Consider the following 17,088-nt stretch of genomic DNA (forward strand, 5'->3'; position numbering starts at 1 on the left):
TTATCTTAGGGAAAGTAGCCTGAAGGAAGGAATTCCTTGAAAGGTGGAATTAGCTGAGCTTTGGCAGTTATTATCCATGTGTCAGGTTTTAATGCATATTGTGCAAGACGAGCCAGTAAAGTCACCAAGGGCCCATGGTCCTTGATCACTATCCAGTCCCCAGTAGCTACCATAATGCATTCTCTTGGATATTTTAATACTTGTATGGAAACTTCAGAATCAAAGATCTGATGTTTCCAACTATGAAGTTAAAAAGAGAAAAGAACTTTACACATCTTATGATACATAATTTTATTTACACAACTGAAATTATTTCCTTAGTCACCTTGATTACAAAAGCAAGTTAACATGGTATGGTTTAATAACTTTTCATAAATGGATTTTACAAATTTTAATAGCTGACAGATTGCTACTTAATACTTGGTAATACTTAATACTTAGTAACTTCTGTATTTATGTATTTGAAAATCTCATCTGATAGGACTAACAAGTAGGGGTACTTTTATAATTCAGGAATAGACAGACAACTGGTTATTAGTCAAGTGTTAATTCCCCATCATCTGTTTGGACCCACAGTTCTTATCCCATGAGAACAAACCTGCTGTAACAATTCACACTTACTATGTAGGCATTTTTATTTTTAATAATTTGAGAGTTTATACTTATTTCTGCGTTTACTAAAACTATCACTAAGCACATCAGAAAACCAAAAGTTTGCCACTACTACAGATATTTGTAAAGGAAGTTCTCACAGTCTATCTGAAAAATGGCCCAAATTAAAGCCATGTTACATGTCCAAATAAGCATTTTCCAACTCTCTCTAGATGTGTGAGTACACATGTGTACTCACAAATACCATAAGCCTCTATCACATACTCATCCAAGCCTTCTTGGCCACAAAGTGCCATAATTTTACTGTGTTTGTTAAATGCCTACAAAATACAGTATTTTACTGAGACTATTTAAAAGTCCTATCACAGTGCTTTAAGTCTGAAGACCAGGCAGTGTTTTGGTAATGCGACCCTTTCCTGTGAAGTGACAGTGCTGGGACAGCCAAAAGAGCTGCTGGGACTTCCCAAGAGCCACCCCCACAAACCTGGAGGAGTGCTGAGTGTCTGTGACCACAATCTACTGGTGGAGAATGACGAGAAGCTTATGTATGAGTCATGGTCAGAACTGAAGAAACCAAAATGTCTTGTTATAGCAGCATTAAATGACAAACACAGGAAGAGCCCATCCATGTGCCTTTTCACATGAACTCTATAAGAGCCAAAACATTGTCTTCACATCAGAATTGTAGCGAGGTGTAGCAGTCCTTGGTTTCCTGTCAATGCTACTTTTAACACACTGTACCTTTAGGAGTGGGTGGATAAGATACCAAATAAAATGTGCACAAGCTCCACCTACTCCTAATGCAGAAGATGAGGTGCTGATTTTTGACAGTGGGGTGCACTGCAGGATGGCGGTATTCACAGCAAAAGACCTCTGCTGTCAGCAATCTTGGGACTGAGGACACTCCACTCACTCCATGCTCTCTTTCTTCATCCCGTTCTGGTCCAGGAATAGTGGTCGCCCAGTACAGACATATGAGGACAGTGTAGTAAGTCCAGTGGGGACAAATATGTCTGGTGAGCCCTTTTCCTCAAGCCGTCATGTACACAGCAAAGACGGCATCAAATCTCTCCATTGTGCTAAATCTAAGATAATCATTTTAATCATGATAAAACTAAATATCTTCCTAAAAAAAGGCTACATGATTTTTAAAAACCATTCTCAGGATTTCAAATGTTGAGCCGAGGCCTATCCTGAGGTTCCCCTTTCCCCTACATCCCTGGTGGAGCTTTGATGCCACCACCCAGGCTCCACCTGCCTCTCATTTTGAACAAAGGTCATTTTGGCCAGTTTTTTTCAGACTGCCTTTTTTGGTGTGTGTGCTTCATGTTTAAACCTTGTTGTATTGTTTGGGCAACCAGAAAAATCAAACAGTTCGGGTACAATTTCTTATACAAGGTAGCAAGTGGCAGACCCACACATATGAACACAGAGTGCATGGTGGTTAATGATGGACACAGACCAACAGAGGCACTGCCTGGTGCCAAAGAGAAAGGAATATTTAACCACTAAGACTCGGAACATTCTTCCAGTGGGGCATGTCTGTTAGGAGGGAAAATCCCCAACTATTGGAAGTAAAACCACTTTGGAAATCAGTTACAATATACTACTGAAAATGAGTCTGCCACCTAGAAACTGACCTTAGGTTGGCCAGTGTGATGTACACAAAAAGGGGCCGGTGGGCTTTCCATTGTCAGCATATTTCTTCCCCTCCTGATTCCGTTACCTTTCGCAAAGAAATGTTAACTATCAAACGTGTCCATTAATTTTGCCGCTGAGGGTGAAACCATCCAGTTAGCATATACACTATCATTTGCATATCTTGGAAACCCAGTGTTAGTGCCATCGGCTCTCGTGAGTGGTACAGGACTCTCTCCAGGCCAGTTCGGGTCTGACATGCCTAAAAATGAAAACAGATAATTTGTTCTGCACTGAAGAACCCAAACTTCATGTGCAGACAGTAAGGCCTTGGCAAAACTCCCTTTGATGTTCAAACCAAACTCGTGTTTTCTGTGCCAATTACAGTAACAGTTTTGAGTTCCAGGTTTCCAAAACACTGTTCTACTTAGGGGAAATATCACGTGCTCTCTTGGTAAATGTAATTTAATAGACCCTATCAATTTTGACTTTTATGAGATTCAGACTCTCAAATCTGATGCATATTTGTTGAACTGCTTAACTTTTTTCCTGAAGCAGCATAAGCATCAGCACATTGCTGCATTAAATGGCTTACTGCAGTGGGAATGTTCCATAAAACATTCTGTAATGCAAAGGGGCCTATTCATCTGTCATCCCAGCCTATAATGGAGGAGAAGAGTTTCCCCATGGAGGGTGCACGCAGGCCACCCCACAGTATCGTCAGCACACATGGCATGTATGTAGTGCCAGACCCAAAGCCAGTGAGGACTCCATGAGTTCGGTAGCATGCAGGAGGAACAATCTCAGCTTGAAAAATGCTTGAAACTCCAAGATTTCAAAATGGTCAATGATGAAGTTAGGAAGCAGAAAAAAATTTCAAGTATTTAATCCAAGACAATAGAAGGAGTTTTGGCAAGAACCATATTTACTGTCCATCGCAAGGCCACAGCACCACAGACTACATTCTTTCAAAAGCAGTGGCTCCAGTGTTTAGCACTGGCTTTGTAAGTGACAACGGTTGTGATGGGGAAGGGGGAATGCGAAGGATGTGAAAACAGCAGTCTGGTATGCCTGCCCAGGGCCTGCTTGGCTCCAGCTGTTCACTGCCCTTGAGGGTGGACACATGGCTGGGAGTGGGGACTTGGGAAGCCTCATGGAGGCACTCACCAGCCCAGGAGGAACCTGGGGGTCCCTCGGCTGTGCAGGCCGGGGATGCCATCTGCTCACTTCTAATTTAAATCTTCCCCCAGATCAGGTAAATTTATCCAGGTAACTAAATCAGAAGTACTGTATCTTGCTTCCCACCCTGGAAGTCACTTATTCATCATTTTCTCAATGTCCCCTGAGAATTCTGCCCTGAAGTGTTTCTTCTCTATCATATTAAGTCGCTGGGCGTTATGGGAATGACACTTATTTTCACATCCTTTTAGAAAGACACAGTTGCAAAAATGCCTGAATATAAACTGGATGCAAAGTCAGACATTTACAAAGAAAAAGGTTCAGAGTGGACTTTGGTTTCATTCAGATCGGAAACACTCTTAAAAAGCATTACAGAGAGTAAAGATAGTGCAGAAGGGAACAACGTTGCTAGAATCTAGTAAATGCATGTGAAATTCTACCATAGAGTTTGTTTTCAATCCATGTGGAAGGGAGGGTGCGAGAGAGGGGAGCATTATTACAGTCCACCAGGGGTGTCTCCTCTTCTGAGAGGCCATCATCATACAGCAATGAATCAGATGGGGTGGATGCAGCAAGGTCCAAGTAGTCCTGGAAGAGAAAAACGGCCTGTCACCCCCATCCTGGGCCACTTCTGGAAACACCTCAGTACTCTGGATGCCAGGGCAGAGGCATTGTCTGCACCTCCTCTGTGCTCGACCTTTCTTTAAGACCTAAGCCCCTCACCCAGGAGGCGGGCACTGAGCCCTAGGCTCCTTCTTACCTGGACCTGGGTGTTATCTATTCTGCCTCTCTCCCCATGGAAAGTCATTTCCTAGAGACAAATGTGTTCTCTCAGCACTGTACCTACAGGGCCTACAGGGCAGCAGGTGCCATACAGTCTGGTCTGCCACATCCAGCCTACCTCTGAGTAGAGGGTTGGGGAACCAGTTTAGTTATAAACTGGGAGAGGCCCTGGGAGAGCTCACTGTGGCCACATTACTCAGGCTGAAGCAACACATACCAAGAAGCAGCTTCAATCTGATGGATGCTTTTCAGCTTCCCTCCAAGGGCCTCTGCCATCTAGAATATCATACCAAGGCTTAGAAATCTGACATATGTCACTGATATTGGTTTTACATGGGATGTGACTACAGGCTTCAGCTCCCAAGCACAATGTGGTTACTTATACTGTCCTACTTAAACAAGTGCAGAGGGTTCCAGCATTTCCCTATATGTTTCTTAGCACTGTTTTAGGAAGGCCAGATCTTTTGGTATCAGCAGCTACCTCTGTTTAGGACAATCCTGCACTCACAGAAATCAGAGATTTGCCCAAGTAATAACAATGTTAAGTTTTGTTAGGGCAGGCCTAGGTTGTGCACCCAATTAAATTTGAAAATGACTTTCAGTAAATCTACCAGTGTGAAGATGAAACTTCTATGTAAGCAGTGTAAGAGTAGGCTGGGCCTAGTCTTGTTTACTTGCAGATAAGATAGATTATAGTACGTAATAGTCACTCAATAAATATCGACCCAAAATTTTGGTGACTTTCTCATTTACTCACAGAATTGTAAACTGAAGACGTGCAGGCTGATGCTGGACCCCCAGGCAAGTTTCCTTTGGCCCACACTGGGCTTTGGGAAGTTTAAATGAGTTGTTAACAATAAAAACTGGCAGATGTAATATAAACCTTTTCCTTTTTTTTCTCTTTTGGTGCAGTGCTGAGATTGAAGCCAGGGTCTTATATGTCCTGAGCCCTTTTTATCTTAAGACAAGATTTTGCTAAGTTGTCCAGTTTGACCTCAAACTTGTGATACTCTTGACTCAGGCTCCCAAGGAGCTAGGAGTACAGATGTGCACCACTACACCCACCTTTAACATAAACCTTTTAAAATTCAGAAGATTGAGAGCCTATTTCTGTAGACCACACATGGTGACAGCAAGGGGTCCTTTAGAAAGGCTGGCTGGAGTGGTCCTGGGTGTCACAGTCCCCACCATTCCCTAGTTACTGCCCACCCCCAGAGCCAGACACCTCAGGGTGTAGGCATATGGGATGCCTGCTTCAATTCTACTTTCTCTTATTTCATTACAGCAAAGGATCTCCTTTGGTTTGGAATATTCTCCTTGTATGCCTGTCTCTGGGGAGCTCTTCCTAAGTGACAAGCTAAGAATCATGTATTTTTCAAGATGAAAAGATGCTCAAGGGGCCTGGCTTGAGAAGCAGGCTCAATCTGCTATCTACCTTTGATACACAGCATGACTCTCTCCCTCCGGCCAGCCTTAGTGTGGTCTCACCCTGGGAACTCAGAGAGCCTAAATCCCGTGCTCTGGGGGTGAGGCTGGAATCCCCTCCACCTCTGCCTGAGGGAAACAGCTCCGAGACTCACTCTGCTCTTGACCATCATCTTCTCCAAGTCTTTGCTGATGTCAGCAAACACTGGCCTCTTGTCCGGTTCTTGCTTCCAGCACTGCAGCATCAGACGGTACCTGAAGGGAATAGTAGAGAGGTAGTGATGACCCAGCAAGGCCAGGTCTCACCAGGACCACCCAGCAGGGCCACCACATCCAGCATGATACCTCTGGGGGGGTTCTGTTCCCAGACCTCACCCATGTTTATGCATTGTTAATATCTTTGAGCCTCACTGAGAACTCAGGGGCTGAGGGCACCAGGCACTGTGGTCTAGCATATCTTTCATTACAAAGACACTGACAGATAGTGAACCAGATGTTGCATCTACTATGGTAGCTGAGTAGGAAGTGCTAATCCTTAAAACTCTTATGAAGAATAAACCAACTAAGGTATTTAGGTGTGGAAAGGAACAAAACTTTTGGCAATCAATCACATCTTTGTCTTTCACCTTTCCTGCTTTCCCAGAAACCTGCACATAGCCACAGGGCTCTGAAACTATGATACGGGTGTGTACTTGGGAGGCTGACTGAAAGCCAGGGCATTCAGGGAGGGAGTACCTCCTTGCCCTGGCATGGTTCACCTTGCCCCAAGTTGGGCAGACTGTGACAGGAGTGGACCAACTCATCTTTGCCACTAGATGGCCCTCTCTCATCTGTTTTCCACCAGGGTTCTTGGAACTGGTACAAAGAATCATGATTCTAGTGCCCTAGGGCAGCCCCTGCCTGACTCTGCCTCCACCTGGGACTCTCCAACACATGCTCTTCCTCAAGCCACCTGCAGGATGCTTTAAGCTCACACTATTGTGGTCCCTGCTCCTATTCATTCTTAAAAGTTCCCAAAAGCCCATTAGCTCCCAGTGGGGCCAGGGGTTCCCGTATCTGCCCCATAACCAAGGCTGCCTCTCTAACCTCGTCCTGTCACTCCCACTACCCAGATTTCCTAGGGTTGATGGCCCAGGGCTGTTCGGGAGTGGAGAGGAAATGGGTGATGGTGTCTCCTCCCATCCAAAGCCCAGTGTGCTCGCGTCAGAGGACAGCTGTAAACCCTGCTCACATCTCTTCACTGCAGTTGTCTGGCCTCTCCATCCGGTGGCCTGTCTTCAGAAGGTTGAAGAGCCGCTCAGGAGGAATCCCAGGGTAGGGGTTTCCCCCCAGGGTCACGATCTCCCACAGTAGGACCCCGAAGGACCACCTGTGGTGAGCAAGTGACCAGTGAGTGTCTTCATCTGGGCATCCTGGTTGGAACCCAGACACACATTCCCCCAGCAGCTGCTGACCCCATCAACCCCAGTGCCAGAATGACCCAATGTGCACAGATTCCGGCCTGGGTCTAGCTGCACAGATGGATGCAGCATGGAGCTGGGAAAGGACTGCCTGCTTGGCCCCCAACCCCAGGGATGCTGACGCCCTCACATAAGCCATTGCCATGGAAGAGCTACAAGGGCAACACTCCTTTCACCATTTCTGTGTGTCAGGAAATTTTCATAAAGTCTCAGAGGAGAAAAATGTTATAGGAAAATATTAAACTGTTAGTGAAAACTTACTATGAAGTGGGAATAGAAATATCACAAAATAGCATACATCACAGGAGCCCACTTATAAAAAGTCTATACACCTACACCACCAAGGATGCTGGATGGCCAAGCCTGTGATGCCGGCAGGAGTGACTAGGGTAGTTTGGTCCAAGTAACTTTAATCTTCCCATTGTATTTGTCTTTGAATTTTTCAATTCAACTTACATCATCAGATATCTATTGTTTAAAACTGCTTAAGAATGGCATTTTCGCAGCCATGTTATTCAAGATCTGCATATTTATGGATTGCAGAACACTTTAGAAGCAAGCATGTTATGTTTTTAGAATCAATCATGTTTCATCCAACCTGAAAGAACAAATTTTAGCTCCTACCTTTGAGCAGTTTGAGATATACTGGCCCAAAAACTCATGTAAAGAGATCTCCAAGTGGAAGCTCCCCCCAAGTCCCTCTTATGGGTGGGGGAACAGCTCAGGGTACTCTGCCTGAATTCACCTGGCCACAGATCCACAGGAGGGAAACTGTTTGGCCACGTTTGGCCAGAGATGAGGAGGGAGGTGTGGAAAAGGTGAATGCAGGGAGAAAGGTTTTTGACCAACTGCTCCCATTCCACTGGTTTTCATCACTGCTCCCTGGGCCTGACCAATTGTTGAATGAATATGTTAAAATCCCTCAGCTCAGGGGGTCAATGTAGATGGCTGGTATTGCAGCCAGCCTTGTTCCCTGGCCAAGTTGCACAGATGGGCATTGTGGTCTCTGTAACCCCCACGCCAGAATGGCAATATCCACACTTACACATCACTTTGAGTGGTGTAGATATGATCAAAAAGGGACTCAATTGCCATCCATTTGACAGGAATCCGGCCCTAAAGAGGAGGTGGAAGAAAGACAATCATGTTACTCTGAAGCTTTAGAAACCAAGGGTGGAAGAAGAGGTTAGTCGTATCCCTTGAGTCACAGCTCTGGAGGGCATCCTGAGTACCAAGGCCTAAGTATAGGATTAACAATGCACAGCACAGCCTCAAAGGAGATGGAGGTCCAGCCTGAATTTCCTGAGCTTTTCGAGGTGGGGGCAGAAATTAGGCAGCTGCCCACAGCCACACAGGGTGATTTGTCATGCACCACATCTCTGCTAAGAAAAAAACCCAAAGAAGCAACAATGTGAGGGCTTTGGGAAGTCCTGGATGGGGCAAACAGAGGGCCAAGAATTCTCCAGCAAGATATGTCCAGATATTCTCAAGGCACATGTGCTTGAAAAACTAACCCTGTCTTAGGGACTTCTTCCTCCCCCCCCCTTTTCTTTCTCCCTGCTGGGAATGGAACCCAGGGCCTTGCAGATATTAGGCAAGTGCTTTACCACTGAGCTACATCCCAGCTCTATCTTGGGGACTTCTGGTAGCATCCAACTCTAAAGGCTCTTCTGAAGAAGACTTAAGGGAAGAAATCTGTTCATGTCTCTTGAGGCTGAATTTTCCCTCTTCCTAGTGCCCTTTTGGCATATCTGAATAAGTGTCTCTCTCATCTCCCATGACAGGAAACCAATTTTTTACAATGCAACTTGAGGAATAGTTTTTCAATGGGTAAGTCTTTTTCTTTCTTTTTTTTTTCTTTTCTTTTTTTTTTTTTTTTTTTGAGATGGGCTCTTGCTATATTGCCCAGGCTGGTCTTGAACCTGTGGGCTTAAGTGATCCTTCTGAGTAGCTGGAACTATAGGTAGGTACCATCTGTAAGTCTTGAGAACAAATTAATTTAAAAAATGCATGCCTTGGATTTTAACCCAACATTTGCTATAATTTCTTTTTCTTGAACATATTCTTTTTTTTTTTTTTAAAGAGAGAGTGAGAAAGGAGAGAGAGAGAGAGAGAGAGAGAGAGAGAGAGAGAGAGAGAGAGAGAGAGAGAGAGAGAGAGAATTTTTTAATATTTATTTTTTAGTTCTTGGCGGACACAACATCCTTGTTGGTATGTGGTGCTGAGGATCGAACCCGGGCCGCACGCATGCCAGACGAGCGCGCTACCACCTGAGCCACATTCCCAGCCCTTGAACATATTCTTTAGGACTTATTTACTTAATGAAGCATGACCGTGTTCTCAACAATGCTGTCTGCAGAGTCCTGGCAGCCTGTGCTCTCAGATGGCTGCAATGACTCTTGTGGGTGATGCCTTGTCCAATCCACTCCATCGAGGACACAAGGCCTCCAGAAGTATCCATGTGTCAACAGGAAGGCTGTCACACTATCTCTGGTACAGGGAGCAGCACCTTCCACTTCCCTTTAGAAGTTCTGGGATATGCTATCACAACAGAAACTTCAGAAGACAAACATGGTCCTCTCAATAAGTGGCAACACAAACTGCTTCTGACCCTGTAGAGTAAAACTGAATCATAAAAAGTCGCATTTTGTGTGCTTTTTTTCTTCTTCTTTGAGTGGGGTTCTCTCCAAATGCCTAGTCAATGGGACCCTTGAGCTTGCCTCACCTGGGCCATCACTGGAAAGATTTGGGAGTAAGAAACAAAACTAAGAGGGTCAAGGTAACTGCCATAGGCACAGGACAATGCTGGGAAATCAGATGTCCCACATTTTTTTTTGTAGGCTTGGAGGAAGTTCCCAAGAACCCTAAACTGGACTCCATCTTTCAGGAACTCCCTGCACTTCCGAGCTCGCCCAGCCCAGGTCCCAGGCTTCTATGGGAGACCCTCCTTGTGAAGCATCCCATTCCTTTCTGCAAAGAATAGTTGCCAAGCTTCTGTTTATTTCATTTCACCTTTCTTGAAGCAAAGAGATAAAGTTATACAGAAGGTAGATGGTAGCCTTTTATTCTGTAGAATCAAGAGGGATAACTGTGGAGAGGGGGATTGTTATTTTTACAGAATTAATTAGTTAACCTTAGAAAGTGACGATTAATGGCTACAAAAGTCATGAAGGGACCTCAGGAAGAGAAGGATCAGACACAGTAAGAGCCTGAATGGGGTCTCTGAGGGAAGATTTGGGATTGAAGTCTAGAAAAAGTTCAGTCATCTAAAAGTCTGTTTCATCTTTTCTAGATGTTCTATGGGCACGCCCCATTCTGTGACACCCAGCAGTACCACATGTCTCCCTCCGCAGCTCACCCTACCCCTAATCCAGGGTTGCTAGATGGGACAAACAATTACCTTGCTTCTCTTCACGTAAGAATCCTCTTCATAAACATCTCGAGACAGCCCAAAATCTGAAATCTTCATCTTCCGGCCCTCAGCAACCAGGATATTTCTGGCTGCCAAGTCCCGATGGACAAGCTGTGAGGAAAAAAAAAACATCAGGAACCCCCAGGCCAGGATATGTAGAGATCCTGTTGGGCTAGAGCAACAGTGTCGATGGCACACACCTTCATCTCAGCCAGATACTGCATGCCCCTTGAGATCTGCCAGGCGAAGGAGATGAGGTCACCCATGGTCAGTGCCCGCTCATCCGGGTGGTCCAAGGAGCTGGAATTGCGGCTGCCTCCACTGCCCATGTAGCCGGGCCCCACTTTGCGGCTGTCTCGGAGGAAACCCCGCAGGGAGCCATACTTGGCATATTCCACAATGAGAAGGAGTGGCCCTGGGGGCAGAGAGAGGCACCTGTGGGCATGTAGAGCCATGCCAGCTCTGGGCTTCTGGGAGTGCAGCATAGGGAAAGGCTGTAGGCCACCATCAGCAAGTGGGCTCAGGCAGAGTACTGTTCTAGGCAGAGAGCAGTTGAGGCTCTGTGAGGACCTGGAAGACCCTATTCACTCTTGACTCACTTTCCCTTGGCTTCAGGATGCCAGTGTAGGCACCAGCACCCCCCCCTCAAAATACTGTGAGAGCTTCTTCAAGCTTCCTGAGACAGATGTCCACTGTGCTCATCCCTGCCCTAGGAGGAACCCCTCCCTGATACTAAGACTCTGTGCCTTTCTGAATCTTTGGTCCTGCACAACACTAGCTAGGGAGCACTGGTTGAGGCCGCCTTGTGTAAGTCTGATAGCTCTGCCTTGGCTGTACCTGGCTCTGCTCCCAGGTCATCACCCTATTCCCACCTGCCCTCAGAGGCTCCCAGGGCTGCAGTCCTGTCCTAGGCCCAGCCCTGAGCTGTGATGATACTGAGCTGGGTGCCTGCTGCCTTTTACCTGTTGTTCCCTGTCCTCTTCACATGACCTCGGCTAGAACTCCAGGGCAGCACAGCTGGCTTGGAAAACCAGAAGATGGGGTGGTATACTGTGTCCTTCTCTGAGACAGTGCTAACGTTCCTGCTATGCAGGGCTACTATGAGAGTTTACCAGGAGGTCATGGCCCACCTCGTATCCTGTAGTTTCCAGGATGAACTGTCCATTCTAGAGCTCCCCGCCCTGGGTGCTCAGCCTGGAACAGGTGCTGACAACTGAGATGTCATATGGGAGATCTCTGAGCAGCCCCAGCAGGCCCAGGAAGTGCTACAGGTGGGAGCCCTTTGGACAGAAAGTGCCTGCTAAGTCAGTGGACACAGCCAGACCCAAGCTCCAGGCTAGAGATGGAGCCAGAAGCCCAAGATTCCAAAGGGCAAATGGGACAGGGAAGGAGAGGACAGAAAAGGGGAGAAGAGGGAGAATGGAACCACCTGGAGCTCCTGTCCTCTGCCCAGCAGTTGCCTATTGAGCCTTACCATCCTGGCTGCAGGCCCCATAGAGCTTGATGACATGTGGGTGGTTGACCTGCTTCAGGAGGTTGAATTCAGACAGCAGGTCCCGCAGCTCACTGGGGGAGGCATTCTCTGAAATGTAGCACAAACAGCATGTTGCACATGGGTCCTCCTGGAAGCTCCTCGTGTGGCCATGCTGAGTGGGGAACAAATTATCATCTTCCGCACAGAGTAGCACCCAGATGCTCCAGGCTCCCCACAGCCAATAGGGATTTCAGGTGCTCCAGGCAATAAGAACCCAGGGAGAAAGCTCCCGTGTAAGTTAGACCTTTTTGCAGAAAGTTTGTCAGGACTGGGCTGTGTAAGTGGCCTGACAGAAAATCATATAGTTAATAGTATATGATTATAGATATAGTTAATAGTCCTTAGAAGACAGTGGCCTGCAGAAAATCCCCTTCCTTAATCCTTCTGGAAGGTGAGAGGACTCCTCAATGTCCCTAAACACCAGAAAGGTGAGGCTAGGCTTCCTCTCCTGTCTGAGACATGGGCCTGGAGCCCTACAGGAATACTGGGATTTCCAATGTGCCTGAACACACATGTGTTTTTGGAGCTCACACTGGGCTAGTTGCCACAGAAAACCCATGTGGACACACCTGAGTAAGGCAGGTTAGCTTTTCGCTGCATATCAGGACATCTGGACTGGGCCTTCTGAATGCTGGCCACACTCCCCTGTGACAGCCTAACGGTACTCGGCACACTGTGCAGATGACCAGATTTCACAGAAAGGCCTGCTAAGCACAAACCTTCCAGGGGTGACCAGAGCTATGCTCAGGCTACCATCAGGTGCCTAGGAGTGGAGGAACTGGTAGAGTCAGAAGCTGTGGCTAAAATATGTCACACCACTTTCTCTGTCCCACACTTGTCTGGAGAGGAGGAAGAGCTGAAAGATAGGACTTTAGAACTCCTCTCCTTGGACTAGATTTGGGTGGGCTAGGACTGTGCTGGGCTGCACTAAGACTACAAGGATCTAATTGTGCTCTTTCACAGGATCTGGGTTCGAACCTAGTGTGAGGGTCTAGGGAACTATTTAGAAACTCCTTATGCTATGTAGTCCACCCAGTGCAGCCACAGCCTCTGCTCAGAGTCCTGCCTGTGTTGTGCAGGAAGGTGGGCATGCCCATCAAGAACCAAACTCAAGGAATGACTGGTCCTAAGTCTATAGGGGTTGCTGGGATTTTGGGCCAATCCTTATAAGGGATCTCTTTACCATGACTCTAGCAGACACTTCGCTGAGAGAAATGAATGTGCTGGATTTGGGTGGGGACAACTGTCAGCTGAAAAACAAGGAGCTTTTTAACCCATTGAGTCCTAAGTTTTCAATTCTGCAAATATTTCAATGAAACTGACATATAGGTGCATTAAAATAGGTTGTAAATCATAATCTAGAGCTTACACATAGGATATTACTTGATACTATAACCATTATAACATAATTATATTATTTTTATATAATTATATATCATATACTATATTTAAATTTTTATAGGTGCTCTATATCTGGGAGGATAGGATAAAATGAGTTAGTTTTTTAAACCCCAGACTCTTCATGGACAACAGTGCAGAAATAGCATCCTTAGCACCTTCTAAGAGGAAATCCTTACTCTGCCTCCCTAGGACCACTGGCCATGTACCCAGCTAGCATATGTCTGTGGGAGATGCCCAGATTGTGGCTGCTCCTTAACAGCAATGGGAAGGGCCCCCCACACCCTGGTAACTCCAGTATGTGCCTATGCAGGTGCCTAGATGAGTACCTTTCAGCATCTTCACAGCCACAGTGGTGTACCCTGCTCTGCCCTTCAGACGGAATGCGGTTGCCTTGACTACTTTTCCAAATTCGCCTTCTCCCAGGGTTTTTCCAAGAACCAAGTTCTTCCGAGGGAATTCCCACTTTGGATCCTCCTACATTGAGGTTGAGGGTGGGGACAGAAGAAAAGGAGAGAAATGTGTGAAGGAACAGGAAAGGATGAAGGCAAGGCCATCAAGGAGCCCCCCCCCCCCCCGCCGCCACCCCCTGCCCCCCCCCCACCGCCACCCCCTGCCACCACCCCCCCACCCCCCCCACCCCCGCCACCATCCATGGAAAAGGGCAAGCATGTGAAGAACTGGTCATCATCTAAACTAGGATTAATGACATGTGCTCCATTAAAAAAGAAGCCCATGGCCAGGTCCTGAGTGCCCTTCCATGGTGGGTTTCCTCAAGTGGGGGTCTGGACTCGATGCCAGTCTACTGAACATGCCTGAACCACTCAGGACTCAAGTCCCTGTTTCTCAAGTTAGTCCTGAGACTGCCTGACACCCATGAATACTTATGCCGACTGCGGCTCAGGCTCTGTTCTTCCTGATCCCCCTGGGGTTCCCAGAGGACCAAATGGGCATCCATGGCTGAGGCCACCTGCTAGCCCAGAACCCTCAACTAAAATGGAAACATCCAGGGCAACTTTCCTGTGTGGTTGTCCCAACAACAACAACAACAAAAAGGTGCCATGGAGCTCCTTGGGAAACCTCTAACCTGAAGCATGGAAGCAGATGCTCCTCTCATGGGCCCATCGTGCATACATGGGTTCACCACATCCCCCACTTAATCTGTGTCTGGAATGCCATCCTCTATGCCCTCCCAACCAAGTCCCAATTATGATTTCTCTGGACACCTTCCCAGATCCAGCTGTGCCCAGGTACTTGAATTGTGATGGGGATAAAGCCTGTCAGGAACCCTTTTCCACTGTGCTGGCACCAGGCATGCGTCACTCCTTGTACAAGTCTCTTTGAAGCTCATGATGGCTCTGTTAGGTTCCCTCATCCACAAAGATGGTTCAGTAGAATCAACTACTCTAGTTCTGGAGTCACCCTCTCTGATATCTTCATAGGCATGTGCAGGTGGCCTCCTCTCAACAGCACAGAGCTCCTGGGCTATCTTGGTCTTATCTTACATGCCCCAAGAACCCCAGACAAATCCCGTACCCAGCCAGCACAGCCTTTCTGTGCAGCCTAACCCCACACTGAGTTTGTGGAGGATTCTGATGGCTCATCCCAGAGCCCTGCTGAAGGACCAAGATGCTGTTGGGGATGGGAATTACAGATTAGGAAGGTCCAGAGGGAGAGAGCAGGAACCTCATCTGTGGTCCTGACCCTGATCAAGGACTGGGTGTTGCCAAACATGCCCTAGGGCTGAGGCCCCAGGCAAAGGCACTCCTAGTAATCCCAACTATCTTCTAGCATGAAATGGGACCTGCTTGGGCCCAAGGGCCACTGGGTACTGGGTACTGGGTACTTTGTATCCTGCAAAGTTGTATACTTCATAATGCTCGCTGCCCAAGCTTCTTGGTTCACTCTGTTCGCATATTCCAGGCCCTCAGAACACTTTCCGGGGCTATTCCCCTAACCCAGCTTGGCTTCCAGCTCCTAGAATACCTGCCAGCAGGATGCCGAAAGGGCAGGCCCACCTGGAAGAAAAGGGCAGAGACTGCATGGCAGGACCAGGGGAGGTTTGGTCAGGATGGGGGGGTGGGATTCCACCAGAAGTGGGCTCTGATGCCTGTGGGCTCTGTCTGCCATGGTCCACCCCACCCTCAGAGCCTTCTTCCTCCACATCAGCAGACATGCTCTCCTCTGGCTGCACCCTGGGTAAGCCCTGGCCCTCCAACACATCTGGCCTGGATGCGAGGTGTGTGGGCAAGGATGCATGGGGTCACCTATGGGCTGTTTGCTGAGCCCCAAGCTGTGAGAGACAGATGAGTAGTAAGGAAACCCCATGTGTCTCTCTCCTTGACACTTTCCCATTGCTCCCAGATCTCGTGGGGACCCTCACCGGGATCTTGAAGGCATCCACAGAGACCTGGTTCTCTACGGAGTCCAGTGAGGGCCGGCGGGCACCAGAGGAGGAGTAGCTGACCGGGAAGGCCTGGGCAGGCCGACAGAAGGTCATCTCAGCAGAGGCAATGGATGGTTTGTGGGCATGCTTGTGGTAGCGGTGGATGCAGAAGGTGGAGAGCAGGACTGAGACGATGAAGGAGAAGAGGACAGCTGCTGCGATCACCGTGCGACACAACTCATCACACAATGGGCCTGCAGCAGGGGCACAATGATACGTTTCCTGTGAGCTGGCCAATGGAACCCACTGAATTCAGGTGCTGCTGTGTATGTGCCCCCTACCCTAGTAGGAGGGTAACCTGCTAGTTCCCTCCCAGAGAGGAGGGTAAAATAGTCAGAGAGGTTGAGAAACCCACTGAGGTCACAGCAAAGACATGTGAGCAACAAGTTTTCCTCTGCTTCAAATATCTTTGGTACTTTTGTTCACAAAAAAAAGCAGAAGGAGAGGAAAAAAGGATCTAAGGCTTGGGACCTAGGGCCCTGTAATAACTCAGATACCAGGAAAGTGTCCCTGGGCTCAGGCATCAGAGTTTCCCCCAGCATAGTCACTGCAGCCTCCACCTCCTACCACATCTGCAGCTTCTGAAGGTGTGACTAGATGGCTTGGCTAGGAGGGTTGGTCCCAAGCACCAAGTCAGGGCCCAGCAAGAGCCCTCCATAGAGACAATATAGGCAGATAACAAATTATTTGGAGGAAGAACAGCTTTTTTGCCCCATCCTTTGTTAGAAAATTTAGGACCAGAAGAACTTTGCAGGGGTCCCTAAGCCTTCTCCAGGGTTGTTTCAATGAGGAACCTGAGACCCAGCGGGTGGAGGAGACTTGTGCGGTTCACTAGCCTCCCTGGAATCTCCTCATTTTTGGAAACTCACAAGTGCCACTGGAAACCCTCCTTAGGGCTCAGGGAGGGGGAGGGCTCTGAGCAGGGGCCCCCGATCCCTTACTCACCCAGGCTGTCCTCTGGCTCACAGAAGCACTTCTTCTTCTCAGGGAAGCAGTTGCAGATGCCGTAGCCGGCTTTAATGCCCCGGCGCTCCCCTGGCTCATGTCCCCCAACAATGCTGCCCCCTGAGGATACACACAGTCCATTCAGCCTCTAGGGTAGCCTGCCACCTCTGGGTCCCCAGATTATGAAAGTAGTGTCCTAAGGCAGCAAGCACCCACCCCCACTGGATGTCAGCAAGCAATGGTGTTGTCAGACCCA

At 47.8% G+C, this 17,088-nt stretch overlaps 1 protein-coding gene across 3 annotated transcripts in view; it reads right to left on the reverse strand.

Moving 5' to 3' along the window:
• Positions 1 to 276: 276 nt before the first annotated feature.
• Ret (ret proto-oncogene) overlaps positions 277 to 17,088 on the reverse strand; it is a 53,285-nt gene continuing 36,473 nt past the window's right edge. For 2 of the 3 annotated variants that reach the window (XM_005334398.5, XM_078043062.1), the window contains 11 exons: positions 16,833 to 16,952; positions 15,825 to 16,081; positions 13,771 to 13,918; positions 11,984 to 12,091; positions 10,710 to 10,924; positions 10,498 to 10,620; positions 8,143 to 8,213; positions 6,869 to 7,006; positions 5,793 to 5,892; positions 3,870 to 4,017; positions 277 to 2,512 (listed from right to left, as the gene is read on the reverse strand). In XM_005334398.5, the coding sequence (XP_005334455.1) occupies positions 2,355 to 2,512; positions 3,870 to 4,017; positions 5,793 to 5,892; positions 6,869 to 7,006; positions 8,143 to 8,213; positions 10,498 to 10,620; positions 10,710 to 10,924; positions 11,984 to 12,091; positions 13,771 to 13,918; positions 15,825 to 16,081; positions 16,833 to 16,952 (1,586 nt within the window). In that variant the 3' untranslated portion in view covers positions 277 to 2,354. The remainder of the gene's footprint in view (positions 2,513 to 3,869; positions 4,018 to 5,792; positions 5,893 to 6,868; positions 7,007 to 8,142; positions 8,214 to 10,497; positions 10,621 to 10,709; positions 10,925 to 11,983; positions 12,092 to 13,770; positions 13,919 to 15,824; positions 16,082 to 16,832; positions 16,953 to 17,088) is intronic. The other variant, XM_078043069.1, reaches the window with a different exon arrangement.

Source organism: Ictidomys tridecemlineatus, chromosome 1 (genome assembly GCF_052094955.1).
Source record: "Ictidomys tridecemlineatus isolate mIctTri1 chromosome 1, mIctTri1.hap1, whole genome shotgun sequence".
NCBI lineage: Eukaryota > Metazoa > Chordata > Mammalia > Rodentia > Sciuridae > Ictidomys > Ictidomys tridecemlineatus.